The sequence below is a fragment of the Rhinolophus hipposideros genome (assembly GCF_964194185.1).
Source record: "Rhinolophus hipposideros genome assembly, chromosome: 1".
NCBI lineage: Eukaryota > Metazoa > Chordata > Mammalia > Chiroptera > Rhinolophidae > Rhinolophus > Rhinolophus hipposideros.
In genome coordinates, this window is record NC_138047.1 from 8,951,602 (window position 1) to 8,969,422 (window position 17,821).

Consider the following 17,821-nt stretch of genomic DNA (forward strand, 5'->3'; position numbering starts at 1 on the left):
GAAATATATTTATTGTGTCTGGAAGCAGTGCCAATATTCCATACGTTATATGGAATCGCAAGGAATTAACTCTTGGCTCTATGTCTTTTTTTTTTTTTCTTTCAGGTTTTTAACAATCATTTTTTTCAAGTGACTATTGACGATCTAAGACCAGAACCTAGTAAAATCTCAATGCTGTGCCATGCGGATTCTTTGGGCATCTTACCAGTACAATGGTGCCTTAAAAATGGAGTCAGTCTCACACCTCCCAAAGGTTTGTATTCTGTGAAAATTTGCAGGGTTTGGGTGACTCAAGAGGGGGTTATATTGCCACTGAAGTGATCCCCTTTGTTTATCTGGAGAAGTTGACGTTGTAAACAATTTAGAAATAGTGGAAAAAATAGTGTGTCTGTGGTCAGCTTGACATGGGAGTCTCTGACAGCTTCCTGCCTTGGTGCCACGTGTGACCTTGAGTCTCTCAGTCTACTTCTGTGAAGTGCGGTTCCCCGTTAGTGATTGTGTGACTGGCGCTGTGCCACTGTTGTGTAGTGACAGAGGGTACAGTGTTGCTAAGCGATTGTGATTAAAAACTTGAGAGTGTCTATGAAGTGGCTTGAAGAGTGCAATAAAACGCAAATGAAGCATTTCTTTACATTTTTATTTCCAATAAATCAGGTTTCCCCCAGAGCCCCCTGACTCCCAGATATTCAACAACGTGATGCTATATCACACATTAAAATAAGGAAACTGGAAACCAAGTTGCACTAAAATAAGTTTCAGTTGGGATCCACCAACAACACTGTAAGGTTAGCATCGGGATTTGTTGTCCCTTGTGGAGGGAAGAAAGCAGCAAAATGAAAGGAGAGAAGATGGGGAGGAAATAAAGAGAATAATAGAAGAGAAAATGGGAAGAAATTAGAAAAATGAATTTAGGGGGGATTTTAACAGTTAACTACAAATAATACAGGAGTGTTGCGCCAACCTTTTCAGCTCACCAAGGACTGGGTCACTTGTAGTGTTAACCATATAAAGAGAGAATCGACCCCCGCAGGTAAAGTTCCAGTTTTCCTGGTGGCCATCAGATACTGTGCGCCACCATTAATTGGGCTGCACCTGGCGTATCCATGACATGACTACTCCACTGACACAACTGTGCTTTTATATCTTAAGCTTTTATCCTCATTTTTCTTCCATGCTCATTCCCATAGAGGAGATGCTTTTGAGTGTTCCCATTTCCACTGTTGGTTTTTCACATCAGAGATCTGCAGTAACGGAATGTGGTCTAATTAACATTTGGTGAACTTTTACCTAACACTGTTTATACTGTTTTAAGTGCCTAACTCATTTAATCCTCAAAATGAGGATTGCCCTCTGAGGGAACTTAGTCACAGAGAGTTGAGGTGATCTGCCCAGAGCCACATACCTAGTAAGTCCCAGGGCGGGAGGCCTGGTTCCTGACCTGGGTTGCAGAGTGGTGAGGACACCAGTTCAGGAGGTGGAGGCATTTGTCCCCACTTCAGTACTCACAAATGACTCAGGCCAAATCGCTGTGCGTCAGTGTTCAAGACTGTCAAACGGGACACCTATGGTATGCCACAGGTACTCTGCAGACAGAGAAATGACAGAAGTCTAAGCATTTTTATAATCCCTTATAATAACTGTACAGGTTTTATAAACAGCCTATGGGTGGTAGGTAAGAGGAGACGCGCTTTCCTGTTGTGAAATTTTAGCAACAGGTCACCTGCAGAATTTGAATGCCTCTTGAGCCATCTTTTTTTCTTCCTGATTTTTCTAATCAGACTACGTTTGTGGATGGGTTCCAAGCTTTGAAGAAAGACTTTTTCTCGATATCTAAACCGCTGCTCGGTGGGATTATGGGCATTTCTAGTTAGTAATAGGATCTATTTAAGAATTTTTTAAAAATCAGTTGGGTATTTCCTTACATAGTGGAAAAAAAGGAAAAACATTTTTGTTGCTTGATTATTTCGTTATGGATGAGGTTTAGCGTTTGCCAGCATTTTTAGAGTTTTTAAATACACTTCCTATGAACTGTAACTGTTAAAGGTATGTTTTTAGAAAAGAGATTGTTGACATAGCTTGAATATTTGCTAGGAAGATCTGTATGCCTATTTGGATAGTTGCATTTCATGATGTTAAGAAAATTGTTTTGTGTTAATGTACTGAACTCTTAAATGTGCAGTGAAACAACTATACAAATATATTTAGAATATGAAATGTTTTTATATCTTAAGCTTTCTTACACTTAATGTGTAGCCACAATTACCATTTATTTTCTACCACTCAAGGATTTGTGATATTTGGTGAAATGAAATTGTCTTCAGGCAATCTTCCAAACTATTCTTTCCTCTTTTGAAAATGAAGCTTACCTTTTGCAAAATCACACACACACACACACACACACACACACACACACACACACACACGAAAATGTCTTCATGGCTCTTATATGTTATTTGTAGAATACTGGGTAATAGTGATTAGTACCTTCCAATAAGAAAATCTCACCTTTTTTTTTTTTAACACTTAAAGCATTCAAGAAATGATCAATATCATTAGGCAAGGATCCACCCATCATCTGTAGGGGTTGTGTTTTGGCTGTGAGAATGTTGTCTTGAAATAAGAGTTAAGAATAAACCAGAAATAAACCAGTAATAAAAAGATGAGCAACATACAGGAAAAAGTTTCAGAAGACGAACAGCTTGTTCGCAGTAAAAGAAACACAAGGACTCTTATGCAAGCTCATCACAATAAGAGAAATGCCAGTTAAAATCATATTGAGATGGTACACATTTATCAGATGAGGTAGAAATTCAAAAGGGAAAGAGAACGTCGGGCTTGAAGAGAGTAGAGGAACCAGATTTCTAGACTTGCTGGTGAGAGTACAGAATATGCAAGCTGTATTCAAGGAATTTCGGCACATTTTACTAAAATTATAAATGCATTTTCCCTATTGATTCAACCGTTGCACTTCTGGAAATTTCTCATAAAGATATGCTGTACAGATAATAAGCATAAAAGTGTTTTTTGCAATGTGAGGTATAATGTAGCAAAAGACTGGAAAAATCCAAGTCCCTCTGTATGGGTTGGTTAAATAGATTGTGAATATTCATCTAATGAAAACTATGCAGCTGTTAAAAAGAAGGAAGAAAATCTCTCTGTACTGATAAGGGAAATTTTCCAAGATTAGCTATGAGTGAGGGATCAGTGGGTTTCATAGAGTATGATGCCTTTTTGTTAGAAAAGAGTTAAATAAGGATATATGACCACTGCACTGTACACCTGAAGCTGAAGCTGAATAATATTGTATGTCAACTATAATTTAGGCAAGGTCTATGCTTCTCCACAGTCTTTGAGGATGGTAGGGTAGGATGAGTGGATGGGTTCCATATTTCCAATTACAGATTGAAGAAGGAATATTTCAAGAATGGGTGAATGATTTGCCTTTGACCTTACCAAGCACATACAGATATAAAATTTGTTTAAAAAATGTTCAAGGTCCCCTTCATGCTCCCAGTAAGGAGGCAGTTCCCTATAACGGCAGGGACATCCCTGTCTTGGAGTGTCCCCCAGCTAGCCATACCTGGTCATCTGAGATTTCCACAGGACACATTCGAGTCAATTAAAGCTTTGAGGGGAAACCTCTATAATACTCACATGTTATATGAAAAATATTAAAATTGCAAATTAGTTTATATTACATTTTATATAAAAATTTTTATATTAAACATTAAGCTATTATTTTTTGAAAAGCAAACAGGTATCCATGGTGTTGAGAAGGTGAATTTTATTTTGGTGGTAGGAAATAGAAATGTGCTCAAGCCTAGTATACTTAGCATTCTGGGCATATAAAAGTAAGAAGGAGCAGTGGGAGGGTACTTGTTATTTGCAATCAGTGTAATAGAATAGGGCAATAGAATATAAAAGTCATAATTTAATTATAAGTTGGCCCTATATATACTTGTATGGACTGTAAGTTCAGTTGATTTAAGCCCTATGTTTAATTAGACATTTAAGCTATTATTTTTCCTTACTATGCATAATGAATGAATCTTCCCAAATTTACTGTATATGTTTAGTGTTTCTGAATGCAAACAATTCCATGCTGAGTTACCTTTTAGGACATTATTTCTGGGTAAAAGATTTAAAATTGAATGTTATAGGTCACAGATCTGTATTTGCATATCCATTTCATGCTTCAGAAAAATAGCTTCTCATAATACTTAATTACCAATTTATGTAATGTAAAAATATATAAATGTGAGTGTGAGTGTCATTTCAAAAAAGAAATTGTGTAGTCTAGAAATGAGACATAAAGAGCAAAATTAGTATCAATTGTCTAAAAGGAATCCATTTGCTTACTTTAAACCATGTAGATAGCTTAGCCAAAACATGAACCTTCTAAATTGTGAACCTTCTAAATAATTTAATATATATAGTCACCAGATGTGGAATAGAGTCAATGGAATTGTGATATATATGATGTCAGAGGGCAATAGATTGGGGGTGGGGGGTTACCACTTTGTGAGGGGTGAAATGTCTAACCTGCATTGTTTTGTACACCTGAAACTAATAAGAAAAAGTATGTTTGTGTTTGCTCATATTTCTGTAAAGAAATGCTGAAAGGTTATATAAGAAACTAATGAAAACAGTGATTTCTGTATAGATTTGGGGGTATGGAGTTGGCAAGCAGGGCAGATGGGGTGAGGATGGAAGTGAGACTCTTAGCAGAATACTTGTAAATACTTTTTTTTTCTTTTTGATCTGAAGTAATGTATTCTCTATTCAAAAGTAAACACGTATGATTATAAAAGTAGAGGGTTTTTATAACTGAAAAGGATCTTAAAGATTACCTCAACAACTCCCGTCATTTTACATGTGGGGAAATTGAAGCTCAGTTGTGTTAAATAATTTCTTACATCCAGGGGCAGAAGTTGGCTTCAATCTCCAGTCTTAAGATCCCAAATGTAGGGCTTTTGGTGTGTAACCAAATTTACATTTTACTGCTGTTCTCTCTCACTGGGATCTTCATAAAGGCCATCCTTCTCAGGAAGTTGCGGGCCGCTTGGTGGCCTTACACAGGACTAGCTAATGTCAGTGGACCATGACTTTCCTGTGACTGAAATGGTTCACATGTCAAAGCATTTGGAAAATTTCAGTTCTCGGGTATAATTTTCCAAGTGTTTGTGGTTATAACAAAAATCTCAGCTTTATTTTTTTAGCTCCCTTACCATTTTGTGAGAGTAGAATATGTTTATTTTTGTAATTAAAATGAACTAAAATTGAGAGATGGTGGTGGTGACTCCCCTAATGATGATTTGATGGTTTTCTTTTGAGGCAATTTGTCACATGTCTTAGGTGTCACACGAGGGTTGGGAGTCATGCTGTAGAATTTTTTTCAAACACCATTCTTTGCATTATGAATGCGTGGAAGTATACACTGTTGTTGTTGTTTTCTTTTTGAAGTTTACTTTTAATGTAAATTCTGAGCTTTATAGAGAGAGCGTAAATTCTGAGCTTTATAGAGGGAGCGTGGAGGATTTATTATACATGTTGACAAGTGTCTAGATGTTTTCTTGTGTGTATGTTTTCCACGAGTGTATTACATTGTTTAAATTTCTGTTAGAACCATAAACATTGCTTAGGATTACAACATGTTGCCCAATAACAAAAAGATATCCCATTCATTCTCCAGGCAGTGGGAAGCAGCTGATGAAACAAAAAACATCTGGTATATAGGAAATGTGCAGAAACATAGATCCTTACTTTCATTGTTTCAACTCTATTCATTTTTTTGTAAAGAAAAGTCTGTCCCCAGACTTTGGAAACAAAGTCTAAGCGTCAGTGGATAGGAATTTTTCAGTGCCGTCTCTGTCTGTGCACGTGTTTTCCTGGTAAGCGAAGGACAGGACGTTGGAGATTTTGCCCCATTAGTTTAAACCCAGTCAACAACAATTCAATGTCATGGGTACTATAAGTAGTGATCAAACAAGTAAATAAATCACCTAAGTAGAAATGTGTATAAGTTACCATCCATGATTGCTCTTTTTAAATTATTTCATTAACCTCCTTGGCATGTAACGTCAAAGATCAGTCATAGAATTAGCGGAGGGAACACCCCACCCCACTAGGGGACCTTTGTAAAAAATGTTTAGCCTTTAAATTTCTATTGTAAAATGTGTGAGCGAGCGCTGAAGTAACTCGCTTATTTTGGCGCTCTGTCTCTATGAGCTGGCCGTCTGAGTACACTCATAAACGGTGAACATGATTTCAAAAGTAAAGGTGTATTTTAATTATTATCAAGACGCAAAGTAGTGAACCCAATTAGTATTCTCTTTTCCTATAGAAAAACCTCAGATACCAACTAATGAAAACTTAGTCTATTTTGTAATCTGTTGTATTTCCAACATACCGAAGGGGACAGAAAATGACCACACACTCATGGACCTGCTGCCTTGATTAAACAAATGCTAATACTCGGCCGTGTTTGATGGAGAGTTTTGAGGTGGTCTTTCTTGGCTGCCCTATTTAACATCAATCACAAATCACCAACCCCAATAATTTTATCTGCTTTCCCCCATGGCTTTTCTCCACTGAACTTTTTATCATGTCAGATTTTACATGTAAAATTTTACTTCTTTGTCTTCTTTAAAAAAATCTGTCTCCATTAAGATGAAAGACCCATGAAAACCAGGATTTTTGTCTCGTTCTCTGTACATCCTCAGTAGCTACACTAGCTTAATGAGTGTTGAATGAATTCAGGTCCTGCCCCCATAACCCTTATACCCATCTTTTTAGTGCTTTTTTATGTTATATTGAAGTATTCAAGTATAATTCAATAATCGAAATGTCTTTTATGATGTTTATATGTCTTTTGAAATGTTTCCTACCGATGTTCATCTGTATTTTCTTTAAAAGTCTTGCAGTGTTGTTTTTCATCTGTTGCTATTTAACCTAATTAGAATTAATTTTTGCGAGGCAGGAGGAAAGAAAACAATTTTATTATTAATTTTTTTTTTGCTTGAATTGGATTTTCAAATTCACCAATTGTCAGCATCATTAATTGACTAGTCTCCTGTGTCCTTTCTGATTTGTAATGCCACTAATGGCATATATCAAGTCCCTTTATGGGTGTGAACCGTATCCTATTCTTAGTTATTCTGTTTCATTGGTCTGTTTGTCCATCCCTGAGCAAATACCTCCCTTTAAAAATTTTTGATTTTACTTCATAGTAAGTGTTGAGGTCTGTTGGGTGAATCCCTCCACTTTTTTTTCCTTTCCAGAGTTGTCTTGTTATTTTTGTGCATGAGTTTTAGAATCAGTTTATACAGCTCTAAAAGAGAACCCCACTGGATATTAATTGGCATTGCATTGGATTTATAGGTTAATTTTGAAAAATTAACTTTGTATTATATTACCTTTTTATAACTTGCAGTCTTGCTAGAATTTTGTTTTTGCAGTTGCTGATCCCTCTGCCTGGCACACCCTTCCCTCTGATAGCCACACGGCTTGCTTCCTCAACTCTACATTTCACCTTCTCATTAATGCCTTCCTCAGTTCTGCCCTCCCTGTGCCTCCTCTCCACTTTCTCTCTGTAGCACTTGTGATCGTCTGACTTCTTATATTTGTGTATTATCTGTCTTCTTCCTCTGAATGTAAGCTCTCTGAAGGTAAGGATTTTGGTAAGGATTTTGTTTACTTCTGTATCCCTAGTATTGGAACCCTGCCTAGCAGATAGCATGCACTTACTAAATATTTCTGAATGAATGGATATGTAAATGAGTAAATGGCTACTAGGTTGGAGAGCAAACACCTTCTTTTTTGACACATGTTGCCAAATTGTCATCTGAAATGGTTTTTTAAGATATATACCTACCTGAAATGCAGAGAAGTATGTTTCCCGACAGACTTTATAATGGTTTGTTCATCGCATTGTTTTTCCTGTTGCCGGTCAAGTAGATGTTGAACATAATATTCTTTTGCTGTTCTTATTTTTTATTCAGAGTGTACTTTTTTTTTTTTTAATATCCACCCATCATAGAAGAGCATGATGGTCTCTCACTCCTGTGGTCTGTTTTATTAGAGAAGGAAGTCTTTTCTTAACCCTTCCTCTCCCCTCCATCCCAAGTCACTGGCAAGGGGCCTGAGACCTCCATGATGGTCTCAGGTCTTCCTGGCACTGAGGAGAGGGCTGACTTCCTGTAGGAACTGGATACAACCAGGATTCTGTTAGCACATGAGAAGTGAGAGGGTAGCTACGAGGAGGCAGTCATGGTGTATTCCATGTTCTGAATTAACACTTGATTAATTGATCGGTACCTTGACTGTCTTTTAAAATCGAGCAAGCATGCTGTGCTCTCAAATAATTTTTATTGTTGAAACAATCCGTGATCATTAGTGAAAATTTGGAAAATGTAAAGGGAAAAAAAAATACGCAGGAGTCACACCACCCAGATCATTATTTTGATATTTACTATTAAGTTCTTCTTACATTGCCCCTGGTCTTTTTCTTTGCATATTTTAAATATAAATGTGATCGTTTTGTATATGCTCATAGAAATCTTTTCATCTAAAGCTATAACAGTCATTTTTCATGACTTCTTTTTTTAAACAAACTGTGCAATTTCATGCCTGCATGACTTTTCATAGACTGGGTAAGTTTCATATCCCCACCACAGTATTGTCTCCCCCCACCACAGTATTGTCAATAATATTGTCATTTTATCTTAATGTGTAACACTTTTTCAGTTTTTAAGGTTGTTTTTGGGATAAATTCCCAGAAATGAAATTGTTTCAAAGTTCATGAGCATTTTTCCTGCCAAATGGTTTTTCAAAAGAATTGTCTACTTACACTGCCAATTGCAATGTTTGCAAGTGGAGCTGTTTTATGTCAATTAATTTGTATCATATGGAAATGGGCCATGGACCTGTTCTCTTTTGGACCTGTAACAGTGGGAACTTCATTCAGAATAAACACTAATAAAAGCTTAAGTAACTCTAGTGGGGGTTCAACTGTGTCTTATGGCAACTTGTTGCAAATTTTAATAGCCCAAGGGGCTTTGATTTCCTTTTCTTTTCCCCTCTGCTATTTTCCTCCCTCCCAGGTTTAAAGCATGTTTTCCTGGCTGCAGTTAAGCCTTAGTACTTCTTGTTCTGTCTTTGTTGATTAATGAGTATAATTGACCCCTGTTGTCTCTATTATACAAGCCATAGCAATTTGTTTTTATGTGGCATTTATTTTCTGAGCTGTCACAGAACTCCTTTACAAAGAGAGCTCATTATCAGCCTGAAGGAAAAGAATTTTAAGTGATGAAGTGAATAAAGGTCCCTAAGAAAGGGAAGAAGAGAAGTCTAGGCTGTTCATGTATATGTTCAGGGAAAGGAGAGATTTTTAGGGGCAGAATAATTAATTGTTGCTTACATACCCAGCAACACTTGGTTATCTCTTGAAATTATTAGATTATAAATGACTCCCCATAGAGAGTCTTGAAGACTGGATATAGAGGACTGAATGTTGGTCCAGGAAACCATGGAGCATGAGATTTTATGGAATGGGTTGAAACCCATTGGAGCTTGGTGGTTATAAATGTGGTTATGGAAAACCCAGCTACATGTCTATAGGGGGAATAGAAGTGACTTCTAAGTTGAAAATTTTTATCTGAATAGATATTGACCATAAAGAATACCCAAATTTCATGTTATATCAAAACATAGTTTCCCTTTCATTTCTATAGGTGTTTTCCCTTCCCCACCATGATCTCGATGAGATATCCTCACTCACAAAATTAACTAAGGAAGTAGAAGAGGTCCAGGGAAGAGATCCATAGCCAACAGAGATCTTGACTTTGACAGTCAGTCAGTTGCATCCCTAAACAAATAGGGCCCTTCTGTTTCTGGGAGTCATTGTGTGTTCAGCTGTTCAGTTAAGAGCTCGTCTAGGGAATGTTATGTAGCCTCTCTTCATCAATCCCGCCATGCTTTTCCCTTAGGAGAAGAGAAGAACATTAACTACAAAGGGAAGGAAAAAGTCCTAAGTTGCAACAGTAAAATATTAGTAATGGTGGCTCTGAATCCTGGAATGCAACAGCTAGAGGAGACTTTAAGATGTGCTATTCATTTTGTGAATTAGTAGACAAAGTCAGGCCCCGAAGATGAATTTACTTTTCCTTTTACCTTGGTTCATCCAGTTCCTGGTAGAGCTGGGTCTAAAACAACTGCTCCTTTCTGGTGTAGTACCCTTCGTACTTTTAGGTATCTTCACACCAGTTTGTGGTGTCTTTTCTTTTGGTGAATTCTTCTATTCTTGCACAGTAATGCAAGGATTTGATCCAAAACAGTTCCAAGAGAGACATCTCTTAAAGTGGAGGATTGTATTAATTGTACAGAAACTTGCATTTCCTTGTTTAAGACATGTGTTTTGTTGATGAATATTTAGAAGAAAGTTGGGTTGGTCCCTTCTGGAAACCTCTGATGCAAGAGTGTCAGGCTGGAGGAACAGCTCTGGAGAGAGCGGGGAGGGGGGAACATGTACAGAGCCTCTTCAGAACTAGCTAAAAAGAGTACACAGTGTCTCAGAACTCTGAGATTTTTTATCTCGTTGTTGGAAAGCAATGAGCAATTGGCAGGGATGGCAGGGATGTTTACGGAGGAAGTGGGTACCTCTGCCACTGATGGTCAGCAAGGTACAGGAGGGTCAAGGGTCAGTCCCTGGGCTACCGGAGAACAGCTGCCATCTTGGTTAACCCTCCATCTTTAGAAAAAGTGAGCTTACTTGATGAAGAGAATACTATTTTGTCCTTGCCAGTTCGATGAAGGTAGGAGGCAACTGATAACTTGATTTTCTTTTATAAAGAACTTCTTCTGTAGTCGCTTTGTACCTGTGGGACTTAGTAACTAAAGTCCCCATGTTAAATGAATTTGCAGGTATAAATTTATGACAATATGGGGGAAAAGAAATTCCCCCAATTTCTTTTGTGTCAAAAATATATTTAAATTCCTTATCAATTTATTTTACATACACTTGAACCAATAAAGAGAGAATAGTAAATGAAGAGTATAGTAACATTCGGCAGTTTCAGTTAATCCTAATTGGTACTGTGTTTTTCATTTCCATTGCTATCCTTTGTGCACAGGAAATGCAGACACTCATATTAAGAGGTATTTTCCTATTTAGGTAAAGCCATACACCCAATGCCTTTCCTATTTTATGATTTAGAACTGTTTTCTCTCACTTTCTCTTATATCTTGTCATCGTGGTCATAGTAGATAAATACCATGTTTCTCCAAAAATAAGACCTAGCTGGACAATCAGCCCTAATGCATCTTTCAGAGCAAAAATTAATATAAGACCCAGTATTATATTATGTTATGTTATGTTATGTTATGTTATATTATATTATATTATACCCGGTCTTATAGTAAAATAAGACCTGGTATTATATTTTATACCCGGTTTTATATTATAGTAAAATAAGACTGGGTCTTATATTAATTTTTGCTCCAAAAGATGCATTAGAGCTGATTGTCCGGCTAGGTCTTATTTTTGGTGAAACATGGTATTGTCTAATTGCACAAAAAATGAATAAGGAAAGAAAAGAACATTTTGGTAAGATCTGCATTTAATTAAATTTAGTATATATGAATAGTTGTTTCTTGGACCCCTCCCTCAATATCTCACTTATTCTCCCCCAAAGCAGACCTATCCACCAGCATGTGCCCACGTGGGTACCTTCCATCTTCTTCACCTGCTTTCAGGCAACTCATTATAATATCGATGGTGTATACCTTACCTGTATGTGGTACTTGACATTTTCAAAATATTTCATTCGACCCTCATAAACTCTGATGTGCTGTCAGGCTTAAGAAGGGGCTTCACCTTCTGAGGGCCTATCTTTACACCTTGTACTATTTTCATTAGTGCCACCCTGTAACGCTGCTCCTCTGTCTGAGATGGAGCTTGATTAATGCTATTTGTTGTGTCTTGTCATGCACAGGTTACTCTGGCCAGGACTTTGACTGGGCAGATTATCACAAGCAGCACGGAACAGAAGAAGCGCCTCCTTTCTGCTTCAAAAATGTAAGAAGCTTGTTTCTTGCTACTTCTTGTATCATGGATGTTGCTCACCATACGTTTTAGCGATTGCTTTCTGTTTATTGAGCAAGAGTAGAGTGCTGCCGTTTACCACGGGATCCTAAAACGTTTGTCGTTTTTGGAAAGTCCTCCTTTCAGCCTGGATATCAGGGTGATGCTGGACTGTAGTCATAAATCGGCGACTGAATGGATAATGGCTCGACATGTTATAAGTTGATCTGTCACTTCGGCAAGGGTTCAGGGTGTTCCTGTGAGTGGGTGGTTCTCACTGGGGTGAGAGTTGGGCTACATCTGTTTTGGTTTCATTATCTGAATCTGGTGAGTAGACAGGAAAGAGCTCCAGAAGAAGACAACCTTCGTTCTAAGCACTATAGCTGGTCCTGACACATTCCACTCACCTTCCATTGGTGAGAACCAGTCGCCTGGCTGCACCAGGCCGTAAGCGAGGCTAAGATCTGCCCTGGCAGAGCTACTGTTCCCAGCCGTGATTCCATGCCATGGAAGAAGGAGGACAAACTTTGGTGAACAGCTAGTCACCTGTGCTACCATGAGCTGTGCACTTGCTATGGAGTATAATATTGATAGGCCATTGATCAGAGGTTCTCTGCTCCTGAGGAATATTCTTAAAATATGATCATAAATTTTTGCCTTGGATTATTTTAGTAGGATGCTAGTCCAACAATTTTGTCCTTTGCTTCCTCTAAGCCCCTACCTTTTCCAAATTGGGTTTACTGGCACAGTAATAGGATTTCTGTGACACAGGAAACTGTGTGTGTGTGTGTGTGTGTGTGTGTGTGTGTGTGTGTGTGTGTGTGTGTTCATACAGGTGGGCTCATGCTTAGTTATAGGAGTTGGTTATATTATGAATTATTCATTTAAACTTCATCAACCCTAGAAACGGTGAAAAGGGACATCGATTATTGTCTCCTTTTAAAGAATGAGGCATAAACGTAGAGCCCAGTATGTTGAACATGTATGAGTATTTAGTGTTGAACGTTAATTCCTTATGGTAGGAAAAAAAGACGCGGTCCTCCCACTGGGGACTGCACATGTAATGGTGCAACGTACTCCCAAATCCAAGACTTGTTTTCTAGCTATGTGCTCCCACTGCTGCTGATTCACTGCCATTCACCCATCATCTGTGCTACAGGGTCACAGGATATGAGAACTGAGAGGCAGAAAGGGTTGGCCTAAGAGAGAAGCTCAACACTGAATAGAAGTCAGAAACGGATTTGGGAGTATTAAGTAGGTTGGTTACTGGGTCAACATATCAGTGGCAGAGTTGGAAATCAGGGGGTCTATAAATGATTAAATGAACGTTCTACTTGGGTGTCATTGTCTTTGCACAAAGGTCGTTCTTCTGTTGCTTTGAAAGAACTGTATGCTGAGTATTTAGGTGGTACGAAGGGACAGCGGTGTAACCATGCTACTGTGAGGCTAGCTGCCAATTAGCACTTGAGGCCCACGAATTGCAGTGCAATCTTATTAGGTGTTTTGCCACGTTGATGTCATTTGTGACGGAACTTACGAGCCTTGCTGCCATTCTTTTAGGATCATGAAGACACCTCAACACATCACCAAACCCCTTTGACTTTGTGCTTTCTACTTGAGAAGAGAAAAAAATATCCTTCCCTGATTCTTTACCTTTGGGAAGGAAATCCTCCCAGTGCTGTATTTAAGGAGTTGTCTCTTCTGTGGCAACGTAGTTCTACCAATGCTCCTTTTTATCTGTCTTCTGCTCCCATTCAACCAGTTGTTGTTCAAAAGGATTTTAATAGTGACACATATAGCCACATCCCCAGATGGCCTCTGAGCTTTCAGGATTTTGCTTCCCACATTCAATCTGTTTTAGTAAATGTTCTGGCATACTCATTAGGAACGCATGTATTAAAAATATGCCCTCCTTTATTTTAGCCTCTCCGTTTATTTAATGCACAGGGTTGTTATCTGCCTGTCAGTGGATGCATTGCATTCCTGATACTTCACTGAGTTTTGGTAGCTTGTTACATGAGCTCTTGAATGGAATGCTTATTACAAATTCATTTTTTTAATCACACATCTCGTGTGTACCAGAGGAGCGGGTAGTGTGGAAGTGGGTGCAATGGAAGACATTTCCCTGCGGATGTTTAACAATTAGAGGCAGTTCTGAAATGGATTGACACAGCCAAATGCTTAGTAAAATAAACCCACAGGTAACCATTTTGCCATTGATCCTTTATAAATTACCCTCAAGCAGTGAGTTGAAACTAAAATAGGTTATGTGGTTGTAGCTTTCCCTTATCAAGTAGGATAAAATGCATTTTAACTTACTTAGAGGCTTTTCAGGCAGCCTATCAAGTTGTATTATCAGAAAGAAGCTCAATACATAATGTGCACGGATAAATTAGGAAGACTTGCAGGAAAATAGCCCATCTAGAATAGCTTTGATTTCTATTTCCGAAGGAACATAAAGGAAAGGAGCAAATTGGTTACTTAACATACATTGGATAATTTTATTCTGTGTATATAGAGATACACTTTCATTTCAACTTAATGTGTATAAAAAGACAGGTAAATGTGAATTACCTTGGTTTCCTTCCACGAGTCACATAGAGATATAATCTTACTTACAAGAACTTGTTTATTTCAGTTTATATATTTCAAAGTAGATATATTTATACAGTATTGAAATGTCTGGTTAAAATTTATAGTAGTAGGTGATTTTGGAAAATTTTATATTATTTATATTTCTTTAGAAAGGAGTTTTGCTTCCAGTATTGGCTAAGCTCATACTGAATTGATCCTCCCACAGATAGCAACTATAAACTCTGGGCAGAATAAAAAACAACTACAGAATGTTCAGAATGAACAAGAGTAGGCAGATTCTCGAGGGGAACAGGTGTTTAGAAGAAAGGAAGAGCTTGGGGTGGTCATCTCAATATTTTCAGACTTGTGGTCTGAGGTCAACCACAGTTGACAACATAGGGGATGATTAAAACGGTGATGTAAAATTTATAATCATTTTGGTCTGATGAACCTGATGACAGAATTTGGGCAACCACAGCTATGGGAAAGTGAGGGAAGTCACAGATGGGGGAGAGCCAGAAGGAGGAACCACAAATTCTGTATAAACTCTGCCGAATCTTTGGCTGATCCCTGAACCATATGCCAGGCAAACTCCAAGCAGCCTAACATCTAAGCATGAAAGAACTGAACTGAGATTTGAGCTGCTTCTCAAGAGACAGAGTGCATATTTCAAGTATATTTCATTGCTTGCTAAAACAGGGGAGAAATATAACATAACGCAGGGTTTCTATGACAAAACATTTAAAACATCCAGATTTCAATCCAGAGTTGCTCAAAACCTGAAGAAATAGGAAAATCAGACTCATTTTAGTGGAAAAGATAATCAGCAGAGACCAAACCCAACATGACCCAGATGTTTGTATTAGCAGACAAGTATTTTAAAGCTGCTGTTATAACTAAGCTCAGTGGTGAAAAACACTGGTTCCCAAGTGTGTGCCTTAGGCCAGCAGCTTCAGCATCACCTGGGAACTTGTCAGAAGTACATATTCTGGCCTCACCTCAGATCAACTGAATCACATACTTTGAGGTGAGGCCCAGCAGTATGTGTTTTTAAAAAGCTCTCCAGGTGATTCTTGTATACCCTAAAGTTTGAGAAGTATTGATGTAAAGGAAAGTGTTTTCTTAATAAATGAAAAGATAGGAAGTGCCAGAACAGAAACAGAAAGTATAAAAAAGAGAAATTCTAAAACTGAAATATACAATATCTGAAATAAGAAAATTCATTGGAAAGGCTTACTGGCAGAATAGAGATGACAGAGGAAAGAGTATGTGACCTTGAAGCTAGAAATTATCTTGTCTGAAGAACAGAGAGGGAAAAAAAGATTGGCAGGGGTTTGGGGGAAAAGATGAAGAGAATTTCAGGAATCTGAGGGGCAATATCATGTGTAATTGAAGACCCAGAAGAAGTGGCCATGGAGACTAGAAGAAGAAAAAGTAATGGCCCCAAATTTACCAAAGTAGCTGAAAGATCTAAATTTACAGATTTAGGAATCTCAGTGAACCCCAAGGAGCACATACCTGAAGAAACCCACCATAGTGAAATTGTTGATAACCAAACATAAAGAGAAAATATCCTGAAAGCGTCCAAAAAAAAAAAAAAAAACCACAATGCATTCCAAATAAAGGAACAACAATTCGAATAATGGCAAACTTCTTATCAGGAAGAATGGAGGGCAAAAGATACTGAACCAACTTCTTTAGAGTTCCAAAAGAAAAAAAACACAAAACATTAAAATTCTATATCCAATAAAAATATACTTCAAGAATGAAGATTAAAAACAGACACTTCACCAAAGGTGATACGTATATTAATGACAAAGGAACATGTGAGAATATGCTCAACATCATTAGTCATAGGGAAAATGCAAGTTAAAACCATAATGAGATACCATTAGACTTACCTGATAGAATAGTTAAAATTTGAAAAACTGGGAATATCATGTGTGGGTGAGTATGTTTGCAACTGGAACTCCACATACTGCTGTTGGGGATGCAAAATGGTATATTAGAAAATAATTTGGCAGGTTTTTTTTAATTTTTATTTTTTAAGAAACATACATTTACAATATGGTCCAACAATCCTATTTCTAAAGAAATGAAAACAATGTTATAGAATCATGTCCCTCCAAAATCCATATTTGAAATCCTAACCCCCAGGACCTCAGAATGTGACTGTATTTGGAGTTAGAGTCTTTAAAGAGGTGTTTAAGGTAAAACGCGGTCATATGAGTGGGACTTAATCCAATTTGACTGGTTTCCTCTTACGAAGAGTAGATTAAAATACAGATCACGTGCACAGGGGAACGAACATGCGGTGACACAAAGAGAACATGGCTGTCTGCAAGCCAAGGAAAGTAGCCTCAGAAGGACTGACACTGCTGACACCCTGATCTCAGACTTCTAGCCTCCAGAACACTGAGACAATGAAATTCTGTTGTTTAAGCCATCTGGCCTATGGCATTTTGTTATGGCAACCGGAGCTGACTCATACACTTATGTTCACACACAAACTTGTGCTTTAATGTCTATAGTCTATAGAGGCTTTATTCACAATTGCCCCAAATTGGAAACAACTCAGATGTGTGTCAGCTGGTAAGTGGATGGATTGACTGGTACATCTACATAAATGACTCAGCAGTTAAATAGGACAAACTACTGATTAGTGCAATAGTATGGAAGACTCTCAAAACCACTTGCTTAGTGAAAGAAGACAGACTCAGAAGGCTACGGAGTGCATTTATATGACTTTATGGAAAAGGCGGCATTAGAGGAACAGAAAATAGGTCAGTGTTTTGGAAGAAAGTGATTACTGAATAGATGATACAAGGGTGTTTTGGACGTGAGGGAAATGTTCTGTGTCTGGATTGTGGTTGTAGCCATGCGATTGTCCCCTACCCTCATAAAACTGTGCTCCAAGAAGAGTGAATTTTCCTACATGTACATTTGTAAAAGGTGAATTTAGAAAATAAATAAAAATAAAGAAGCAAAAAGCACAAAGGCAAAAAAAAGACAATCTCAGATAAAAGAAACCTCTGGGAATTCATCACTAGCACACCTGCACTGAAAGAAATGGTAAAGGCCGTTCTTCAGGCTGCAGGAAGATGCCAGGTGAATACTCCTCAAATATGCCCAAGTCTGATGTTAGTGAGGAAGATGGGGAAGTAGAAG

At 37.8% G+C, this 17,821-nt stretch overlaps 1 protein-coding gene across 3 annotated transcripts in view; it reads left to right on the forward strand.

Moving 5' to 3' along the window:
- The window catches only part of SFMBT2 (Scm like with four mbt domains 2), a 196,867-nt gene that overhangs the window by 127,220 nt on the left and 51,826 nt on the right, over positions 1–17,821 (forward strand). For all 3 annotated transcript variants that reach the window (XM_081030161.1, XM_081030160.1, XM_081030162.1), the window contains 2 exons: positions 106–253; positions 11,991–12,073. In XM_081030161.1, coding sequence (XP_080886287.1) covers positions 106–253; positions 11,991–12,073 — 231 coding nt within the window. The remainder of the gene's footprint in view (positions 1–105; positions 254–11,990; positions 12,074–17,821) is intronic.